Here is a 22,709-nt window from a genome sequence, read left to right as displayed (position 1 = left end):
TCTCACTGATGTTCATCACAGCTAAGGCAACAAATGGCTTACATTTTTTCTGCACTGTTTAAAATAAATCAATTTGTGCAGCTCCAGCAGCATTACGAAGTTCATTTCTTGGAAAACATTTAGCCATATTTCTTTGACTTCTGAAGCATTTTCTTTCCGGAAAGGTTACACAAGCGTCTCAAGCCACTGCCCATACTTTGCTAGACACACCCCTGATAAAGAGCATTTATCAAGATATTTTTTTTCAGCATTATGCTCAGTTCACTGCTATTTACACAGAAATGCAAAGCTTTGGTGCATGAACAATGCTCTCACAGGGTTTCACCAATAGGAGAAAATTTTCCATTCATTTGTAATCCTTAATCAGAGGATGTGAAGATGAAATTCTCCTGCTGCTCTGAATGTCGGCTATCAGAAGTGTTATAAGCTCGCTACCATTACATGGTGAGTCATTTCTTTTCCTGGAAGGACCACTGAAACCATACACACAACTCAATATATACTGCAGAGTCACTATAGAGAATAAGGGAAGTAATAAAGACAGAAAAAAAAATCATTTGAAGAATAAAAAACAATGGATCTGAGGTATTCAAATATAGTAGCAATGATTATATTTAGCAATTCATCAAATATCTAGTAGGAGGGGCCTGACTGGCAAGGTCACAGATACTCGTATTTGAAATGCCTTCCCCCTGTTTTCTTCAGTGGAAAACCATGCCCCAGGACGTTCCACCAAACTTTTCACACTGCAACCACTGAAACAGAAACAGGAGAACAACATGTATCTGCGTTCTACAAGAATGAGTGTGCTGGGTTAACCCTGCAAGACTGGGCCATCAAACAGGCAACACAACTTATGAAGCAAAGCTAACAGACAGTAGAAAGGTTCTGCCTAACTACAGAAGCCCCAACGACTGCACTGAATTAAGCTGACAGGAAAGCACAATTATTCCTTTCCACTCCCCCAAAATGTCACACAGACAATGCTGAACATCTTCCTTCCTCCCCCAGATCTTGCAAGTCATAGCTAAAAGAGCGTTCTGACTTACAGATACATCCCAGACACAAAGCTACAGCTGTTTATATTTATCCATTGCTTCTTCTGTGAAGCACAAAAAACATACAATAATCACATACATGATGCTCACAAGAGGCCTGCTGTCTACTAAACGAACAGCATGAGACAAAGAGTGGCACCAGATACATTACAAGGTAACATGCAAATAGAACTAAAACTTAAGACATTCAGGCTGGGAGGGATCTCAGAGGGTCCTTCAGAGGACTTCTTGTTCAGTTCAGGGCTAGCTCTGAGGTCAAACCTGACTGCTCTGGGTCCTTCGTACTATATGCTAGACACATTAGTGCACAGACATTTCAGAGAAGCACCTAGAAATGCTGATTTTCCAGAGAGAGCATGGAGAGCTTTCCCAGTAGTTCTGATGGGCACCTCCTTGTTTATATGGATATGCTTGGGACAGGTCCCCTTCAGTTCTGTTTTGTTGCTTACAGGGTCCCTACTGTTTGCATCACCCTATACATTTTGCTTGCCAACCTGGTTCCTTTACTTCCTAAGTCCAATGGTTTAAGAGTTCCAGTAGCTATGCTTGTCGCTGTCCTTGCAGTTCTCCCTTGCGGAGAAGGCTGTAAAACTAACGTAAGTCTTGACAGTTTCACTTTCTTATGATTTATGTTCTCTCTCTTATGAAAAGAGAAGAACAGGGAGAAGAGGGCTGTTGATTCAACACTACAGCTGTTTGGGTAGGCTGGAAGCACTGGAGTTATCTTCTCGAAGTCTGCCTGCCTTGCAGTAATTCTTAAACAGACAGCTGTTCAGCCACTTTTGTTTCATTAGAAGTTTAATTAAACAAACAAACTCCTTTACTGTGCAGGCTCTTCTCTTTTCTACTTACTAAGAAATTTATGTAAATATTTTTAAATGCAGTCTCTTCTCAGAAGATTTGATTAGTATAACATAAGTGTATGTAAAATGACAGAGACATACAAGTCACCAAAAATGGACCACACAGTTAAGATGTTTATAAACTCCACAAAGAAAACCAAGAGCACAGTTTGGAAAGAGGGGTTAAGAGTACACCCAGCAAATGTGCAGACTGTGACAAACTGATGGGAAGGTACTCATGAGATCACTCAAACTTCTCATTTGACACGCTACTGAAGCTTGCAGAGCATATAAAAGCCTAAAAGTGCTTCATAATTTCTAGCCCCATAAAATTGCAGTTTTTAAATCAAGCTCATTTTCTAAAGCATACTAAACAATGCCACCTTCCCAAACTGAGATTTGAAAAATTCATCCTGCCGGTCAAATTTGGTCTTTTTTGTTTCTCTTGATGAGAAATTTTGTCTTCATGGAAGGTGGATTGATATTGGAGGCAATACTGATCCAGGCATGCTAAGTGGATTCCAGTTTTGCATCTGCAAGTAAATCATACCTTGTTCTTGAAGTGCCGAGCTAGACTTCTCCTCTGGAACTGGGCTAACAAAGTGCCCCAGTTTGCACAGTGATTTATGATGTGAGAAAACACTCCATGGACAGTGAGCTCAAACTAGTTTTGTTTGTTAATCAACAAAGGCTGGTTGTAGGCACGGCTCTGCCAAGGTAAACAGCTTGTTACATTAACAGCCAAAAAAATAATGCCTTTTAAGCCAAAAAGCAAAATAAAGCAAAATTGGAGCAGGCAGATCTTGCTTCTCTTTATGGTGCACTTTTCTTGAAAACATTGTATCCCATCATGCCTGAAAGACTTTTCTATTGGAAGAAGGCATTTTTCACTTCAAGAATCATTTAAAAATCCAAATAGGAAATCCAAAATGAAAAGCTATTCAAGTTATTTTGATCTGAAAGGGGAACACTCATCCTTACGCCAATAAAATCAGCTATTCCTAACATTATATTACCATCAATCCAGATTGTAATAGAAAAACTCATGAAACTGAGTCAAAACTAGCTATTATCAGCCCTGCTGGAGGCTGGCACAGTCCAACTCATTACTGCAATGTCAGGGACAAAGTTAGATTAAATACATATATGTATATAATGCTTAGTGGTTTGGGCTTAAAAAAAAAAGTTGAAAAACTAAAAGTTATGAACCAGAAATTGAAATGGAACCTTTCAGTCACATTTTAAAAAAATGCATATCTGGAAAAACTGTTGAAAAAGGTTAACTATTCCCACCTTTTGCTCCCTGAATTAGTCTTCTATATGCACACAGAATTATTTGTTGACAATTACAAAAGCTTTTCCACTATTTTTTGCTTCTTTGCCACATTTTACACAAGTGAAATTTAATCTCTCTAAACTGACCTAGTCAGAGCAAGCATTTTTTTAAGCAATGCCACCAAAATCTGAAGAGATAAATGTCTTCGTTTATGATATTTTCATTTACTGTACGGTGGCTTTCCAAGCAAGAAATGAATCAAGAAAAGAAACAGAGATTTGCTACTGTGCAACAGAAACTACATTATTAAATCAGCTCCTGGTGATATCTGAAGTGTGTAGGCACAATGGAAATGTTATTAATGTCTTTGGCATAGTTCCACCCAAGTAACAGCATCCATATGGCAACACCACATTCTGCAGCAGCATGGTTTCACACACGATTGCAGACCTTAATCCTAGTGTACACAGCAGTATACACAGCAGTCAAAGAGTTAAGAGTTTAACTTCTGTACATTTACAGAAAAAAGTAATCTACACTGAAGTTTTAAATTAACGTTCCAATTACATTTCCTCAGAAGACTTTGCAACAGTGCTTTCCTTCTTTTGCATAAACCTAACTGTTCAGAAGTAACAAAGACTAACAGCATGAACAGGCATCCTACCACAACTTTACTGTTACTCCACGCTCTGCAGAAGCCTCTACAGGAAGGTCTCATCGACTACAGAAAACTTCAAGTTCTCTACCACCTCCAGTAAATCAATAGATTATCCAAAACTATTAATCAAGAAGTTTGAACGCATTTCTCTTCTGTTATATGCCATTTCTCTCATAAAAGAGTCACAAAGATTCATTTGGTAACAAATACTTAATAGTTTATCAACATTTTCATTATAAACACAATTTATAACCAGTTGCAATCTGGCCATCAAATTCCATCTGCCTCAAAACTTAGTAAACAAGGTCTTACTTCAAATATGCCGCTCTGTTTGATAAACCTCAGTATGAGCTGGTTAAAATAGCATACTTTTGTGTTTGTAGGCACACTTTAAGAACAAAACAAAACAAAAAAGTATTTTTGATATACAACAAGTTGCAACAAAACTCTTAGTAAGACATTAGGAACCATTAGCAGGGAAAACATTGGTATCTTTTGTTAGACCAAATGGCAAAGGATGACTTACGTACAGAGCTCAAGTGGAAAAAAAAACCAAACTACACTACACTCAGTAGTCTCAGTAGTACTGTTCTCCTAGCCCATGCCTGGAGGGCCAGATGGCCTGAAGATCAAACGCGACCTACAAAACCATTGTTTTCTGGACTCTGGGAGCAGTGAGCAGTTGGCAGGTCAATCAAATGTAGGATGCTGTGGTACAAAGGTGTCCAAGGGAGGAGGAGGCAGGTTTTATTACAGAGGGCGCAGCATGGATTAAATGGGAGTGCACTGGTACAGCCACTGAATGGTCATCTGGGCTCCAATAGTCCTTCCTATCCCAAACCATTACAGTCACTGCAGGCATCATGCTATGACTTTTTGACAATTAGGGATGATTGTTACTCAATATTTATCAGTATCTGGGATGGAAACAGTGTCTGTGTGTGGCTTCCTACTGCAGAACTAAAAAAAGTCTGTAGTCTGTAAAGACTCAACTCTCTCATTATCATTCTAGCCAAAAGAACCCCTGCCTCCCTTTGAGGCATCACTCTAGCAAAAAGGAAACACCTACTCCCATTTGCTACCTGTGAGATGCACATAAAAAACAACTAAATGATAATACTAATACACCATTAACTTTATAGTAAAAATGTCAGTTACCACCGGCATTTAAAAGAAAGCTTGAACTCTTGGTTTTGTATCACATCTACGGCAGAAAAAATAAATATTTTATATCTGCTTGACTCCAAGTAATCATTAAAGAACCACAATTTTCTTAAGAAATTAATTCCAGACTTTGTTCATTTTCTTTCTTTTGCAACTGGAATAATATTCTGTGCTGAAAGTATTTGCGAGGACTCAGCTTCATGAAAAAAAAAAAAAAGCTTGAAGGGGAGGAATTCCATCTTCAGAAGGTTAAATCCATACTATTTGATATACTGCAACTCCTCTGCTAAGGCAACAGCTTTCAGTTTACATAATATTTTCATATTTACCCTTTGAAAACATCGGGGAGGAGCTAAAGGTCACGGTCCTAGAATGCTACCTTCACTGAACCACTCAAGTCACAAAGAACACAGCAATCACAGGGAGCCATGTAAGTCATACAGCACACAGATCTTTTTATGTCATAGTCATCAGCAGTGCTTTTCTCTAGCTTGCAGGACAGAGGAATTAACCGGCTTCCAGTTGAAAGCTGCCTCAGCAACCTCCCCTTGGTTCCCTGCCCAAAAGCTAATCCTGCTGGCGATCAGTTCAGCCACCTGGCAATGCCCTCACAGCGATGGCAGGGGAAGCACCTGCCCCAGTCCCCACCTGCAGGCCACAACCCCCCCCCCACCTCACACATTCTCGCGGCAGAAACACAGTAGCCAGCCATGGAGCAGTTAGGACAGATGGAGAGCATCTGAGGGAAGCTCCACTGTGCAGCTGACATGCCCGCATACACGCTCGCACAGAAGCATTCCAGAGCCACCTGAGCATAGGCCACTGTAAGAGGACAGAAGTAAGTTCCCTCAGAGAACCATGCTGCACCCCAATGTCCCCGCTTACGCAGTACTGCCCTGTTTGAAATCCCTCTGCCTTATGCTGAGGAGAGGTGCAGAGAACCACAACCAAAATCTCATTTTGGAGGAAAGTGTGCACATTCCTGCTTAGGGCTGTCCTGAGGTGACTCCTCCGGGCAGCAGCACAGCTGAAGCCTCTGCAGCTTACATAAAGGCCTAGCTATCCCTTCAGGAAAAGAGGAGAGCTAGTTTTCTGTTTGTCAAAGAAGGATTAGTATGCTTGCTTCCAGCTTTTAAGAAAAAATAAACACTAAGTTATTCTAATGGAATTTACTCAGCAGGACAGGAAACACTTTACATTACGGTGTTAAGGCATTCGGTATGACCACAATTCATCACTGAATTAATTTACAGTTACAAAATGAAGAACAACAATAAGTCAGTACATTAGTATTTATATATGTCTATAGTGAGTTTCCAAATAAAGCATGCATCTCGTAGCAATTCTGCAGTAAACAATTTCAGACAAGGTACTTCTAATAAACGTTATGAATTTTTAATTTTCTTTTTTCTATGTCTACCATAACAGTTATGCCTCTCTGCATTAATTATTGTCACATTCCTATCTCTGATATAAAACTTTTAAACAATATGCCAAACTACATCTGATCATCAGAGCCATTCATGCGCAAGTTGTAAGCAAGGAAAGAAGTGATCGTTGTGGTAGTTCTAAATGGCAGCAGTCACATTCGTGTTTCCAAAGGCTCCCTAATATTCCAGGGTAAATCTAACAATACGTGATAGATTTAAACGGGCCAGGTCTCCATATCACTTCTGAGAGAGAGATTGCACAAAGAATTTTTGACATTCATGTAGGTGTCCGTTGGGGAAGTGTCCATATTCCACAGATTAATCTATCCTTTCCTACAGTGCATTGGACAACAACTTCCTACAACTGCCTTGGTGAACAAACTGCTAGAATCAGACTGTTGTTCCTATACCTTTAGTTCATTGGCTCTATCAACCAGAGGACTTCTCAAATAGAGCAGATGCTCCCAGTATTCAGCATTCACTAATAAGCTTTCTTTGGTTCACATGGTCATCAAGTTCATAGTTGATTGCATTAACCTCTAACTGAAGAAATACAGTGCTTCTTAGAGGTAAAACTGTCCCGAAAGCTGGTTGACTCATTTTAACATCATTGTTTACCTCAGATATTAACGAGCAAAACAAGCCATCCAAAAGAAATGGAAGGCTGATTACATTTAGAGAAACATTTAACATCATCACCTTAACATGAGTTCCTGGCTCCTACAATATCAATAAGAGGAAAATTCAAAGTCTTTAAGGATTATACCCATTGCTGGGATCAATAGGAGACGAGAGGAAGATTGTGAGTTAAGCTATACAAACTAACACCAATTAGTCCTATTTGACTGAAATTATATGTATTTGTAAAAACTTGTTAGTAATGCTACTCATGGTGTCTAAATCACATTTCTCAGATAATTGAGAAGTTAGGAAGGATATTATTTACTTCTTCAGAACAAAAAGAGGAAAGATTACTCTACTTACAGCTAAATATAGCTAGAACTATATAAAAAATTACCATTCAGCTAAATTCAGGAGAATTGTCGCTGAATGAATGCATCGACATAAAAAGGAAGCAGGATTGAAAAACCAATGTTATGAACATAACTGCTATTTAAGATTACTCAGAAATACTAATCCAGTATAACTGTCATTTGATCCCAATCCTGTAGTTGCCTAGATCATATCTGTACATGCTGACATATAAGTACTGAGGTGGAAGGTCAAATCAAATCAAAATATTTCCTTGGAAGTCAGGGGAAAACTATCTTTTCAGTGATACGATGTAGCATCATCTGACTCCCAGGAGCAGGAGAGAAGACAGTAATCAACAATTTGTTCAGTCTTCATATTGTGTACTACATAAATTTCATTTGTTAAAATTTCAGACCTTCCAGAACAGCAATATTCACCCAGCCTCATTAAATCCTGACTAGAAGCATGCGTGTAATCATGAACAATCTCAGATGAGCTTGGAGGATTTCACTATAGAAGCTGTTACTGCCATCACTCAACTTTGTCAAAAGCAGAAACCCTTTGGAGTGAGTATGGGGAGAACACAACATATTCCTCTGCATCTTAGCCATGTTTTCTGAAGTACTGATAAAGACGGGTTTGAATTAAGTGACCAGTCTGTAAAACAGTGCATGGATACATCCTGTTGTGGTATTCCTGTCGTAGGAGGTGACAATTTTTGCAGGAAGAGATTCCTAGCAGCAACAGTTGATATAGTCCAAATCCTTGGACCCTGCTTAGCCCTTCACTGTGTAATGCCAGCTGCAGACAAGTACTATGTCTTAAAATAATTTCAAAGCTATGAGGTTCTTGCTCAGCTTAATGGAATTCTACTATTTCTATGACAGCAGTTACAAAATATTTAATCCAGCGGCAGCTCTTGTGGTAAGAACTATAAAATACTAAGACTGCAAATCAGTGACATTTTAACTAACGCATTACAAACTGTCACAAACAGATGTGCTTCACAACAGTAAGGACTTTGATTTTATGCAGGAGAGAAAATAATCAGAAGCTTTTTAACCATTAACCTTCTTTTACATAAATGCTAAGTTCTGTACAGTCTACAGTAGTTAGCATTCAGAGAAAGATTGGGCTCTGTGTGCAATTTCTCAACAGTTTCATAATCTATAAGCCAAATGAAAGGACACTTTCTGTACTGCCTCCATAGATAAGATTGTCAGGTGTTGTAAGAGCTCCAAAAGCTATGTGTGTGCTGAGGTTCCCAGTCATAAGCACATGAGCTACAACCACAGGTAATCTGCATTTCACTCCTCTGGTCCAATACAAGATTTACATGCTAGCACTACATCATCTCCACTAACCTTTGTATTATACTGAAATAACAGACCAAAGCACCTAATAATTTACTAAAAAAAAAAAAAAAAAAGAATCTATCTATCTTGGTCAATTATACAAGCAGCAATGGAAAGCATGGTAGGAGCATTTTTAAGAAGAACGCATTTGATTAAAATAACAACTTTACCGCCCACCAATACAACATTTTTTCTTGATTAATAATGAAGGCTGGTGTTCGTAATCCTTATCAGCTTGTCTTTCTACATCAAATTCTTTCATTCTCCTTCAAACTCTGATAAGTATAGAAGTGTTGAAGGAAAGAAACACTGCTCTAGAAGTTGAAATCATTGCATATAAGCACATATAGATTTATCCACCCAAGAATTTTCTGAAAGGTAACTACCGTATCAGAATACATGTGTTGGCTCTTTCCATTAAAAATCTCTCGAATTTCAATTTTAGAATTCAGGATGCAATTCTGGAGAAGGAAGTTTTAGATGGCACCTTTAAGGCCTCTATTTTCTCAGCTCAAATCAGTATCTGCAGGTAAATTCTTCTTCCCCACAATATGGAGAAGTCACAAAATAACTTAGTTTAGTTCTTCAGCTCTTATGAATAAAAACATTCCCACATCACAATCATTAACTTCTCTGTTTTGTTTTCATGATGCCTTTTTAAATCCCATGCATCAACGTGCCTGAGGGAGGGGACACTTATATTAACAATTTTTTTTTTATTTTCTGTTACAGAAAGTCTGTGATCTAGAAGAAGGTCAATCATTCCAGGAAAAAACAATCCTGAAAGTAAAAACTCATGCAAAACAAATAAGTATATCTGAAAGTTCGTCACAGACTTTGACTGCAAGCAACAACAGCTTGTGACCTGATGATAGCATTGCTACAACAGGGAATTTAAGCCACAGTGTGCTGGTTGAATGAGAATGCTCACCGGGCCTGAGCATGAACTGAAAACACAAACAATAGTCAGCATTTAGGTGGAAGAGCCCATTGCTGCAGTGAGAATGCAGGGACAAAGCGGAGAAAGCAGCAGTATGGAACTCTATGGAACCCAAGTAAACATCAACAGAAGCAACAGACCCTATTGTTTTACAAGCAGCTGTTCTTCTGGCAGCTTCCTCCTCCTTCCATCCACCACCAGTTACCAGCACTGGTACTGTCTGAACTGTCTGAACAGCACAAAGCATGCTGTCAAGGAAGATACAGTAAGACAGATGCTACTCAGGATGAGTAGAACTTCCTTGAATGCCGGTGCAGAATCTTTCTATAGCATCCAGAAGGCAGCATACAGATTAAAACCATACCACCACGAGAACAAGGTGTTGGGGCTTAACTTGGCAGCAGCTCAGCACCACACAGCTGTTTGCTCACTCCCCCCTCCAAGTGGAATGAAGAAGAGATCTGGAAACAAAACAGAACTCATGGATTGGGATAAAAACTATTTACTAACAGAAGAGAAAAATAGAAACAAACATGCAACAATAACAATATACATAGCTGCAGTGCAATCACTTGCCACCCACCAACTGATGCCCAGCACCACCATGATGCCCGCTAGCACAAGCTCTCATCACCACTGACCAATGCCTCGCAACCCCTGAGCAGCGTCCATCCCCAGCCAACTGCCCACAGCGTTATGGCCCTCCACATGGTGCCATGTGGTACAGAACGACCTCCAGCCTCATTCAGGCACTGTCTTGTCCTCTCCCCACGCCATCAAGGTGGCTGTGTCCTGCCCAGCCCAGCCCTGCTCCCATCACTCAGCAGCAACCAAACATGGTGTACTATCAGCACTGTTTTGGTTGAAAGCGGGGCACAAGAGCAAACAGAGAGTGCTGTCACTCTATATTATCTACCCTGACCACTTCTTTTAAGGCTACTGTCTCTATGAAAAAGATTCCTAGGCTCCATCCATTTGAACAATCACTAGTGATCCCCCTGGTTTTCAGTGATCCAAGCTCTTGGAGCTAAGGAAATTGGGTGCTAAAACCAATTCTACGTTTCAAAAAAACTAGAGTAGAAAAGGGCATTTCTTGCACTTAGGATCTCTGCTCAGTAAGGCTATGCTCACATCAACCTTTGCTCTTGGTTTTGGAGAAAGGCATTGCCAGACTCAAACAGACAGGAACTGAAATTCTACTTTAAACAGCAACATCCTGCTTTTAAGTTCTCCAAATTCAGAAACAACTGAACTTCAGCACCTGGCTTTGCCAACTTCTACAGTGCGTTCTCCACACATCACAAAGGCACCAGTCTCTCGTCAGTTTACTTAATCTCTCTGAATCAGACAGTACCAGAAAGGCAACTAGGAAAACACAGAGCGCAACAGATACCACAGCATTTACCTTCCAGGGTACTATTTCTGACTCTGAAGAAAGTCAGTGGACTAAAGCAACAGCCTCTAAAACACAGTCAGTTCCTCTCCTTCCTGATATGGTACTTACAGGAAACCAGCTGAAGGTTTCTTGTCTCCCTAATTCTGAAGAAACAACTAAAGGAGCACCCACAGATCGATTGTCATCAGAATTCTATAGGTCTTTACATCTTAATATAGTGAGTTTTAAGGCTACACAAGTGAAGTATATAGGAAAGTTTCCTAAAAAGAGAAAAAGTAGCATGCTTGAAGGGCAGATGAAAGAGAAGGAAATAAGAATTTGAAGGAAGAGCATATGAAAAGACAAGATGATGTAGCACCAGCTACCTGAAAAGAATGGGTGAAGAGCATCTTCCTGAAAAATAGGTGGGAATCACTGATGCAGATTAAAAACATACTAAATTTTTTCACGAGGGAAAAGAAACATAAATGCACTTCTGTAGGTGATAGGAAGAGAAACTGCTTTCTGACAGAATGAGGTGAGGAAGAAGCGGGCTACTTTCTTGTGCAGAAAATACTTCAATGCACACACATTAAGAGATCTCACAAAGCCAGAATCAGCACAGACAACTCTTGAATTGTCATGGGGTGGGGTTTATCGTGAACTGCATGGCATCTTTGTTAACCACTTACTGTAACCTTCCGTGAACCACAGTCAGACAATCGAGATGTCAGCGAATCAAAAGCTAATTGATAGGTGCTTCACACACACACAAATCGTACTCTTTAAAATAAGTAGCATGCTTCATTTAAGCAAAGCGAGCAATTCCAAGATGCAGGAGGAGGTGACAAAAGAAAACACCACTCAAGTTGACCTCAGTGGCCAGAGTAAAACAGACAAAAGTAGTCCAGTGGTTTTAAACCCAGGCAAATAAAGGCATTTGATGAATGAAACTATCAGTAGTTACAAGGGAGTAACAAAGTTTCAAAGAAAACAAAGATATTACCCATTTCACAAGAGATCTTTGCCAGAAGAGTGGCTACAAACAGCAGCTGAGCAGGCAGATGAATACCAACAACAATTCTAACAAATGAAGGCAGCAGGAAGATTTCTCTCCAAGTTGAAAAGTTGCTTCGTGCATCTGAAAGAGCTAATCTTACTCCTACAAATTACTTGGCTGTTGGACAGTACATTTATTTTCATCACACGAGAAGCAAGTTTAATCCTTCAGCAGCACCAAGTTAAGCAAGGAGGCAGACACAGAAGGTGCCTTCATCTGCTGTATTGAGGCCTCTATCAGTAAAATAGCCATTAACAATCCTGAATGAGCTTTACTCAAAAATCCCTGTTAAATACATGTTGACCCTATTAAGATGGAGCAGATCTACACAGATAGTTAAACTTGACTCAGTATCCAACAAGAGTCTCCAACTGGTGCAACGCCAGGAAAGCAACTGAGGAGTTAATAAAATACCTAAGCTATCTAGTTAATACCCACCCAAGCTCCAAACAGTTTTAGTTTTTTGTCACCTGGAAAACTGTTGTTAAGGTTATCCAAAAAAATAACCACATAGAGCACAATTCCTATATTAAAAATACAGCAACAAGCTATGAAATAAAAACTAATCTTGTACCAAATTAAAATTAACGACTGAGCTAATTATATGATCGAGTCAAGGCAGTAAATCATTTAGAATCTTACAACGTGATCAAAGTTGAATGTTACCCATTTCATTAAACAAACACAACAAAGCAGATGTATAAAAGTCATTGAACTTGACTAGTCAGAGCCAGTTAAACACTTTCATACTGAAATTATACTGATGAAAAATTGAGCCAACTCTACACTTTGTGACTGCTTACTGATCAACCTTTATTTTCACTTTGGTGGTGGGAAAGAACACACATAAGGAAGCAAAACTTCTAAACTGGAGAGTCGCTGCTTTCAACAAGTGTTTGCAAGCGTTAGTTTCCTTGAACCAAAAGTTTGTTGGTGGTAGGTAGCATGAGGGCTTTTTTTTTTTTTTTTTTTTTTTGCAGGTCGGGGATAGTTGTTTTAACCCTGATAATATAAACAGGGAAGCTGGATATTTCTATTCAACACACCGCAGTTCTTCAATCTAGCTGAAACACAGTACCTAGATCATCAGGAAATCAGCGTGGTCTTGCCTGGAGTGAAAGGTCCTGATGTGATATTGTTCCTTAAAACTGCTGATGACAACGACGACGTATTCACAAGAAATAACAGACAGAAAAGAAAAAAAAAACGTATCTAGGCAATCAATTCTCATCCATAAAGTATTCAAATATTTGTTTATAAATTAGCACCCTAGAAAACAAGTCACTCATCCTTACATTTGGAAACGTAAAGCTAAACAGCATTTACATGTAAATTCTGAATTTGGTAGCAGAAAGTTTATATCTTGTCATAATGAAATCCCAAACTAAAGGCATATTGTTCTGACTGCGCTTTGGAATCTCGTGTGCCCTCTTATAGTGGGAAACAGACGAGCATTCACAACTGCCTAAGTCTTCAGGGAGACATCACAGAAAGAAGAGCAGTAATGAGAAAAACAGTGAAAAATTAAGCTGTTCCACTGCTACTCAGTTTTATATCTGTCACAAGGGTAGCAAATTTTCAGTGCTGCAGAAGCATATCGCAGAGAGAGACAAAAAAATCCACTCTGCCAAGATATCAGAGTATTAAAAATGCTCCTTGCCAGTGGTGAGGATGAATCAGCAACCACAGACAGATGACATATTCGATTTAAACCTGAGATGAGGCTCTTCGATGAATAGTTTCCCATCTGGCTCAAAAATGAAAAATTATGAACATGGATACTCTAATACTTCTGCTACCTTTCACTAACACTTTTGTAAATGTAGCCACGTGGAAAGACAGCACTACACACGCAGAGACTTGGGCTGATACCAGTTAGCTGCTATGGCATGGAACAGCACCAGCAATTGTACTGACCTCCAAGAGCTCCTTCCCACAAAAAAACAGCCAAGCATCCTGGTATTATTTTTGCATGTGTTTGTGTGGAGATCTCATTAATGAAAACAAGCACGAACATGTTGCTCTGTAAATTAACAAGCAATTTCCTGGAAACTGCGAGAAGAGGACACAGTGTGTTACAGGGATTTTTATTTTGCTGATTGTTCTTAGCGCAGGCGGGTCACTAATTCACTTATTACACATTCCTTACGAGACACAGAGTACTTAGCTTTTAGATACGAGTAGGGTGGCTATTGAAAGCTAATTAAATATTGACAAATCAAGTTGGGCCTTGACTTGTAACACGTGCGACCAACACATACTGACATTTTTTGAAAAAGCATTCATTCCCAAGGCAGTTGCACACCAGTGCTGACTTTGGTCTCCGTGCAAATGAACAGACCATTGGTTGAACAGAATGAAATGAGCAGAACCATCGCTTTTGGTGTGAGCTACCTTCAATCATCAAAAGCAATTTAGCTGCACAGGATAAAAAATCAAAGAGGAAATGAAGAAAAGGAAGTTCTTCCCTCCTCTACAATATATCTAACGAAATTCAATAGCAGAGCTCAAAATGCATCTCTGCATTGACATTACAGATTAATTAGAGGCTTGGGATGTGTTCCTCATATAAGCGCTCAGATTTCTAGGTTGCATTATCTTTGTTGCCAGAGTGAATTGTTTCAGCACAGACGTAATTCCTGATGTGCAACTCTAGACAAATGTTCACCCTAAAACAAAAGCACAGGTTCTCAGTGATGCTCACATTGGAATACAGACTGCAGTAAGAGTGAGAACAAAGACATCTTTTCCTCCTCCGCCACTCATCATCCAGGAAACTCTTCACTACGACAAAGTTCAGTAAGGAATAAAGCATAGCTGAGACATCACAACAGCCACCTTGCCATGGAACTTCTAAGTAGGCATTACTGTTGTACTCCCAAGATTTGGTTACTATTGATGCTTCCCAATTAACATTAAGAAAAACGGGGAAAAAGTCAACCCCATTTGCTAATACAGTCCACAGCTACTGAACTGCAGTATTGCACATTCTCTCAGACACGGGGACTTAGAGCTCTCATTGTGCTTCCCCTCTGTGTGAAGCAGACCGGCAGCAATTATTTTTACATTAGCTGAATTACGGAACCTTGATGCTCACCTCCTCTCCCGCTCCCCTCCCCCTAATATATTCTTCCATCATTTCTCAGTGCATGAACATAGACATGCCCTACAGCCACCTCCTGCTTTTGCACCTGGGGAAAACACCCACTCTTTGGTCCAGGAGTCCGTATTCTGTGATTTAAAAAACAAAACAAATCACAAAGATAGGAACCACACAAAAATCTGTCATCATTTTGATGAGTTCGCTCTGTAACAGCAGTATCGGAGAGAAACAACAGATACCATCTATGTGGCTGTTTTCTCTCCTTTGATCCCATCAGGGGTGACCTGCTTTCAGCACTTCAGTGACCTCTAACATTTCAGACCTGGAATTTCAGCTGCTCATTTCGCATTACCCATCTTTCCTTTTCCTCTCCCAACACACACATCCCTTCCCCTTCAAGTGCAGAAGGAGTCAACACATTATCCACAAGGTCAATGCTGATTTCCTGTATTAATTGTGATACACTGCTGGTAGAACAATTACGAGCAGTATTCTCAAAATAAAGCCCTATAACATCCAGTGAATAGCAACTATAAAAGAATTCTGAGTAACATTAAATTGTATGTATTGTATTAGTAGCAGTTTCAACAGAAATATATACACACTCAGCATTAATATCAAAATAATGTTGCTTATCAAGGAAGTGTTGTAATGTCGATACACATTTCCTTATACTCAGGCCAGAAAAGATGCCTTTCTGATACAGCTCTAATGTAATTCTCAACGTACGCATCTTTCACCAGCACAAAGGGCAACAAGAATTCTTCTGTTTCAAGGAATGGTATCTATTTTAAGTGTTCTCTTCTTCATCACACCTTCTGAGCTAAAAGCAACAGTTAATATGAACAACAATTATAGGGGATGTTACAAGAAACAAGCTACTTGAAAGGGGCAAGAAGAAGAGCATACAAAGAAGACTGTAAAACCAGAATTCTACACACACTCATAAATATGGATTTTTTACTCCTTGATTTCACATCCACATCTGGATCCATGCAGAAGGCAGCTTCGACAAAGTTTTGACGTAAAGCCATTATCTCTTAGTTTCTTGGAAAAAAGCTTTCTGCCAGCCATTTTTGTATGAAAATTCATAAAGGTTATTGAAAGTATTTTAGCAGCTTATGAAAACTCCCCTTGAACTCTGACCTTGAAGACATTCACAGGCTGTGTAAGTATAAGTACCAAACAACTAGAAATCTGATCTTGAACACCTCTAACATGACAGTGTTGTCAGAAATGAGCCTACTGACAACAAAAGAATTAAAATGATTCGCATATCCTATGAGGAGGAGAAATGAGATCTTTTTACAGTTTGAGAAAGGTTTTCACACCACATTTCCTATATAAGCCACTTTACAGCTGCTTATAACTTCATTAAAATAAATTATGAAAAAACAACAAAAACCACTCAAAGTGAAGAAACTCATGGTAATCATCTTCCATATAACTTTCCCTTGTGTCCAGCTGAAACTGCACAACTGTTTTCAAGGTTAATGTTGCTGAATGACACGTGTCATTCCTATTTAGAAATGTCTTATGGCTGTTTTGCTGAAAGCCTCCAAAATTTCCAATGCCTTGTAGGGGGACCTTTGAATGTGACCATGAAGTCAAGAACCACAGGTATATCCACCTCCCTCGGTGTGCAATTTACACAATTTCACTAAGCTCAACTCAAAAACGCGTCATTCGACACAGGGCTGTAGAGCTGTCAGAGCTCCCCATGGTTCCCCTTGCAGAGAGCATCCTCCAACACGCACCACGGGGCCAAGCGCAAGTTTTGATGCAAGAGCATCTCTGACTGGAGGTCTGTGTGGCCCCACACGCAGGAAATATGTGCTCAGAGTGCTCCCTCTATTGATGCTTCGCTAAGAGAGGGAGGAAGAGGAAGTGGCACGTGTGCAAAGTGGAAAAAATTAAAGGGGAAAGACATACCAAGGCAAGGGCTTTTAGGAGGAAAGCAGAGCAGACTCGAAGGTAGTAGAGAGAGAATTTGGACAGGAGAAAAAAAGAATTGGGAAAAAGTTAAGACTGGGGAAGGCTTTGCAACTAGTACAGAAAAATCAGTGAGGTTTTTTTTTTTCTATTCTATTTCCTCTTGGTGTAACTTCCCTCTGTTGTGTACAAAGTCGTTGTGGTATTTCACAGCAAAGCATCTTTCTCAACCGCTGTGTCAATCCACACAGACAACAGTTGTCCGTGAGCACTAATAACGTAACTGGCTCAAAGAGCACAAACCTCTAACTATGGGGGACTTCATACAAACAAAAGCAGCCTATCTTCTCTTTCCCTCTGTCAATGGGAAAGCTTTAAAAATATCTTGAAAAAATATTAAGAGAAGCAATTCTACCCCCAAAAAAAATAAAAAAAACTACCAAGTGAACCATTCAGGAGTTTTGTGATTAAACTGTGTATCTGTAAACAGAAATTGACACAAGCGCTATGGTGAAGGCTTCAGCTTATTCCCACAGCTCTATTGTTACGAAGGACCCCCAATGCATGAAACTGACTCAGAGATGAGCAAAACCTGCATAGCCAAAAAAAGGATCTCTGTTCATTTACTGCAGAGGTTGGAAGGTGTGCCTCAGCTGACACAAGGAGCTGCAAAACTTCGGCTGTTTTGGGATTATGCCAGCTAAACACTGCTTTCTAGAATCATGCTGTACCCTTACATATTCTAAATTAAATAAGCAGGATATTTCAAAGCAGCTCTTCCCCATGTAGCTACCATATCTTGTTCCTACTTTGTCTTCTGGACCTCCAACTTCATTCAGCAGGGCAATCTAATATATGAGCATGCAAAGGTCTTGCAAATGAGACTGAGGAGTTCCCTAACCATACGCAATTCTTAAAAATAAACAAAAAAACCCCACACACATATCCACGAAACACCACCTTTTCAATTCTCAAATATTTACAGAAGGGGATTGAGCATGTTGCACTGTATCCACAGCTACCTTTAATGTCTCTGCCCTGTCCCCCTTTTACGCTATAGAAACTAACACCTTTAATTCACTTAGTTCTCCTGACAAGTCCATCCCAAATGCAAACTAATTTACTTAAAGATATTGCAACTCTAATACCACAGAAAAGCTCATAAAACATCAATCAATGTGTGTTTCTTCTAAGGTTTTGAGTACATGCTGTAAAAAAGCTTGGAGTCATACAATGAACTTTAATATACACGTGTGTAACATACACATACATGCCCAAGCTTGGAACCATTGAATCACAGAATATCCCGAGTTGGAAGGGACCCACAAGGATCACGGAGGCCAACCTGTGCCTCCACACAGCAACACCCAAAATCAAACCTGACATTTGAGAGCAGTGTCCAGATGCTCCTTGAACTCCGGCACTTGGGCCGTGCCTACTGCCCTGGGCAGCCTGTTCCATGCCCACCGCCCTCTGGTGCAGACCCTGTCCCTAACCCCCAGCTGCCCCTCCCCTGACACAGCTCCATGCCGTTCCCTCGGGCCCTGTCGCTGTCCCTAGAGAGCAGAGCTCAGCGCTGCCCCTCTGCTCCCTGTGAGGAGCTGCAGCCGCCATGAGGCCTCCCCTCAGCTTCTCTGCTCTGCGCTGAGCAAACTCAAGGACCTCACCAGTTCCTCACATGCCTTGTCTTTCAGATCCTTTAATACCTTCGCAGCCCTCCTTTGGACACTATCTAATAGGTTTACGTCCTTCTTACATTGTAGCACCCAAACCCACACCCAGTGCCAGAGGTGAGGCCACACAGCGCAGAGCAGAGCAGGACAATCCCTCCCCTTGCCCAGTGGCAGTGCTGGGCCTGGTGCACCCCAGGGTCCAGCTGGCCCCGCTGGCTGCCAGAGCACACTGCTGGCTCAGATTCAACTTGCCACCTGCCAGAACCCCCAGATCCCTTTCTGCAGCACTGCTCCCCAACCTCTCGTCCTGTAGTCTGTACACAGATGCAAGGAATAACAACAATATGCAGTGCCAAACAGAAAATATAAATGATTGAAATGTGAGGCATGAAAGTAATTTAAAAATAAAAGATAAGGAATCTCAACAATGTGCTACCTATAAAGAATTCACCTATTCTTTTATGCATCTAAATATCTTTGAAAAATGAAACAATGCTAAAAATGTTTTTAATAAAACTGTTTTCACTTGGAATCTCCTAGGAAGATTTCACTTTCATATTACTCATATCTTCACTTCCTCACATGCTTTTTCCATTTGTTTTTTTTAAAGCACAAGAATCAGTTAGACCCTAAAGATATGAACAATGAGAGCGTACCTTCTCTCCACTCATTTTGCAAAGAAAGGTCTGGCTGAATCACAGCGAGTTGGGAAAGTCATTATCAAAATCAGCTTTAAGGAAGCCAGATGCGTACAGTCATGAGTGGGGGGGTGGGGAGGAAGGGGAGAATAAAGAAAAAAAGATGCCTTCACTGCTCCCTGGGGCTCTATCGGGGCAAGTTATTTCAGTGCTCCTGTATCACTTTCCTTAATCCTTTTTACCATGAAGCTTAAACAAAAAAAAAAAGAAAAAAAAAAAAGAAGAAAAAGAAAAAAAAAGCGAGTCAATATTTGCACTACGGATTAAGGGAATAGAAAGGTCTTACAGTGACACAATACAAAGTAAAGAACGAAAAAAAAGCCCTGAGGATAAGAAAACAAAAATAATACCAAAAAAACGTTATTTCTCGCGACATACCACACAGATTTTGCTCCATTCCTGGGTGATCAACCCCACACTTGATTACAGCGCTGTATTTAAAGAAGTTCGGAGCAGCGTTGCCTAGCAGACACACCAACCCCAACAGAGTCTTCTGCCACCCAATTACAGGCGGCGGCCCGGGATGCCGGCCTACAGCCAGCAGCACCGGAGTGCGATGGGATCAATACAGCGGAATGAGCCGCAGATGGCTGAACGCCTTCCAGCCTCAGCTGGAGGACTAACTGAAAATCAATAGCGAAAAGCTAGCGCTTAATCTCGCAAGGTACAGGTACAGCAGCTACGCATCGCTCTGAGAGCGCTCCCAAAGAACAAAGAGAAGATTTTTCCCTACTACGTTCCCAGTGTCACTGCATTACTACAGGTAAAATTGGGTAAAATGTCTGCCCACCTAATGCGTTGTAGGGAACGGCTTTAGCAATACTGCTCTCGGGTTGCCAGCAGCATTTCGACCTCAGCGGGCAGCCTGCGGGCACCGACAGCCGCTCTCCGGGGGCACCCCCGGGCAGGAGTCGGTCGGCGGGTGCACCCCGCCAGCATCCTATGCTTTCTTTTGTTCCCTCGAATCCGCCGTTCTCAGCCGGGCACCGTTTCGGGCACCGGGCCGGCCCCGGGAGCCCGGCACGGCCGCTGGGACCGCCGTTCGGCCCCCGTCCCCCCGCCGCCCACGGCCGCCTCCTTCCTCTCCGCACAGGTAGCGGGCGCTGCCCGCCTCGGGCCGGCGCCGCCTCTTCCCGAAGTCCGCGGGAGCCACCTCACGGGCAGCGCCCGCCGCTCGCCACGGCCTCGGCGGCCGCCCCCCGACCCACGGCCCCGCCGCCCGCAGCCGCTCAGCGGACGGAGCCCGCGGTGGGTGTGCCCGGCGGGAGGCGAGCGGCGCGGGACGGCTCGCAGCCTCCTCAGCCCCGCGCGGGATCGCCCACCGCGGCAGCCCCGAGCGCCTCCGGCTGTCACATGAAAGCAATTAGCGGGGCGGCCGGGGGAGGGGAGAAGTTAACAGCCGCGAGGCGGACGCTCCCTCCCCGCCGCCCCCCGGCCCCAACTCACCCATCGATGTCGAGCGCGGCTCTGCCGGGCGCGGGCTGAAAGTTTGAGGCGGCTGTGCCCGAGGCTGCTGACGGGGCTGGTCACTCCTCCTGCGGCCGCCGCTCTCAGTCAGCAGCCGGGCTGCACGCCGCGTCCTGCGGGAGGCACCTCGCCTCGCCTCGGCATATGTGTGCTCGTGGATGCAAAAAAGAAAAAAATAAAACGAGGCGAGAGCTCAGCCTTCAGCTCCTACCAGCAGTCCCCGCTGCCGGGCGGAGCGCGGCCGAGACCGGGCGCCGGGAGGCGGCTGCTGCCGAGCCGCGGCGATGGGCGTCTTCCCCGCGGGCCGGGGCGCGGAGCAGCGCTCTGCCCAACGCCGGCGCTGCTGCTGCTGCTGCTGCTGCTGGAGCGAGCGGCGCCGCTCGGCTCAGCGTGGCGCTGCGGGAAGTGTCGCGAGACTGCGCCACAGCCGCTGCGCCGCCAGGAGAACGGGAGGGAGGGCGGAGAGGGGAGGAAGGAAGCGGAGCGGTTGTCCCCGGCGGGGGCTGGGGCGGAGAGAGGGTGCTGCGGGGCGCCGGGTGCGCCTCGCCCCGTGAGGAAGGGGTCGGCCTGGGCCGGGAGGTAGAGGAAAAGGGTAAAAAGATGAGGTGATGGCCGGCTTAGGGGCGTTGTTGGGAGGGGGGAAGCAGAGTGACCCAGGAGGTGCTGCTGGTGCTTTTCAGATGCTGTGCGAGGAGGTGAAAGGCGCACCACGGTAAAAGGACGGGAACTGAAAGCTGTCGGCGCAGCGCAGTGACGCCTGCGGGCAGAAGAGCAGCGGCTGAGGGCGGGAGGGCTGGCTCTGCGGGCAGACGGGGGAAGCGCGAGAGAGGAAGAGCAGGTAACGCAGCTTTTGGAGCACGACCACCCTTAACGGTAGTGAAAAGTTAAGCAGAAGGAGCTGCGCTAACCTCCGGGAGGTGGCGGGGAGAGAAAGAAAGCAAACCGCCGAGGATGCAAGCGATAAAGGGAGGCACGCTCCCTCCACACAGCCAGGAGAGGTTATTTTGAGGAAGGGCTGCTGGAGGTTAGGAAGGCACAAGAGAAAGGAAGTCTTCTTGGGTACGGAAATCCTCTCTTGTTTGATTCATGACAGTGGTGAACACATTGGGCCTTTCTGTCTGAAAGTGTGTCAGTGTTAACTCTGTAAAGCCAACTGAAGGGAATGAGGCAGCTTTTACTTGACAATTTTAGCTGGCTTAGAATACAGCGGTCAAGTTTCTCAGAACCAAGTAACACATCCCATTAAGTAGAATTAATGGAACCAGGTTTGAGAGGAATCAAGATAGTTCTATTGCTAGCATACCAAACTTATCTGAAGTTTGGCTTTCTAGTCCTCCAGCTGTATAGTTTAAGGTGGTTGAATAAGCGTAACTGAAAAACCTGGTTACATGAGGTAGCTTCATTTCTAGAGGCACTCTTCAGGGCTGGTAGCAAAATTTCCAACTGCACGTTAGAATGCATACAATGAAGCCAGCTTCGTGGATAATCTCAACCAGATACCCAAATCCACCTCAGCTTTGAGGAAGCTAACACTGAAAATTAATGGGCAGGAGTTTGATAGCTTTCCTATCAAGTCAAGCAGTAACACAGTGAATCATCCTGTACTGGAAAGTGGAAAAAAAGATTATAAGCCATCATAGCACCTTCAGGTCTTAGATTCCCACTGCTCCCAAGCCAAGTAACATTGCAACATACATGCATTC

At 42.6% G+C, this 22,709-nt stretch overlaps 1 protein-coding gene and 1 long non-coding RNA gene across 9 annotated transcripts in view; one reads left to right on the top strand and one right to left on the bottom strand.

Moving 5' to 3' along the window:
• SH3KBP1 (SH3 domain containing kinase binding protein 1) overlaps positions 1-21,388 on the bottom strand; it is a 228,423-nt gene extending 207,035 nt beyond the window's left edge. For 2 of the 6 annotated variants that reach the window (XR_002442386.1, XM_021409079.1), the window contains exon 1: positions 19,918-20,042. Coding sequence is in view for 2 of the 6 variants with exons in the window: in XM_021409079.1 (XP_021264754.1) it covers positions 19,918-19,936 (19 nt within the window). In the remaining 4 variants the exon portion in view is untranslated. Of the gene's footprint in view, positions 1-19,917; positions 20,049-20,329; positions 20,450-20,985 lie in introns of those variants that run through there. The other 4 variants (XM_021409087.1, XM_021409101.1, XM_021409111.1 and 1 more) reach the window with 3 other exon arrangements.
• LOC110404660 overlaps positions 20,171-22,709 on the top strand; it is a 30,843-nt gene continuing 28,304 nt past the window's right edge. For all 3 annotated transcript variants that reach the window (XR_002442440.1, XR_002442441.1, XR_002442439.1), the window contains exons 1-2: positions 20,171-20,302; positions 21,687-21,844. This is a non-coding gene — a long non-coding RNA (uncharacterized LOC110404660). The remainder of the gene's footprint in view (positions 20,303-21,686; positions 21,845-22,709) is intronic.

The sequence above is a fragment of the Numida meleagris genome, chromosome 1 (genome assembly GCF_002078875.1).
Source record: "Numida meleagris isolate 19003 breed g44 Domestic line chromosome 1, NumMel1.0, whole genome shotgun sequence".
Taxonomy (NCBI): Eukaryota; Metazoa; Chordata; class Aves; order Galliformes; family Numididae; genus Numida; species Numida meleagris.
Note: the sequence above shows the minus strand (reverse complement) of the source record. Positions and strands in the feature narration are given on the sequence as shown.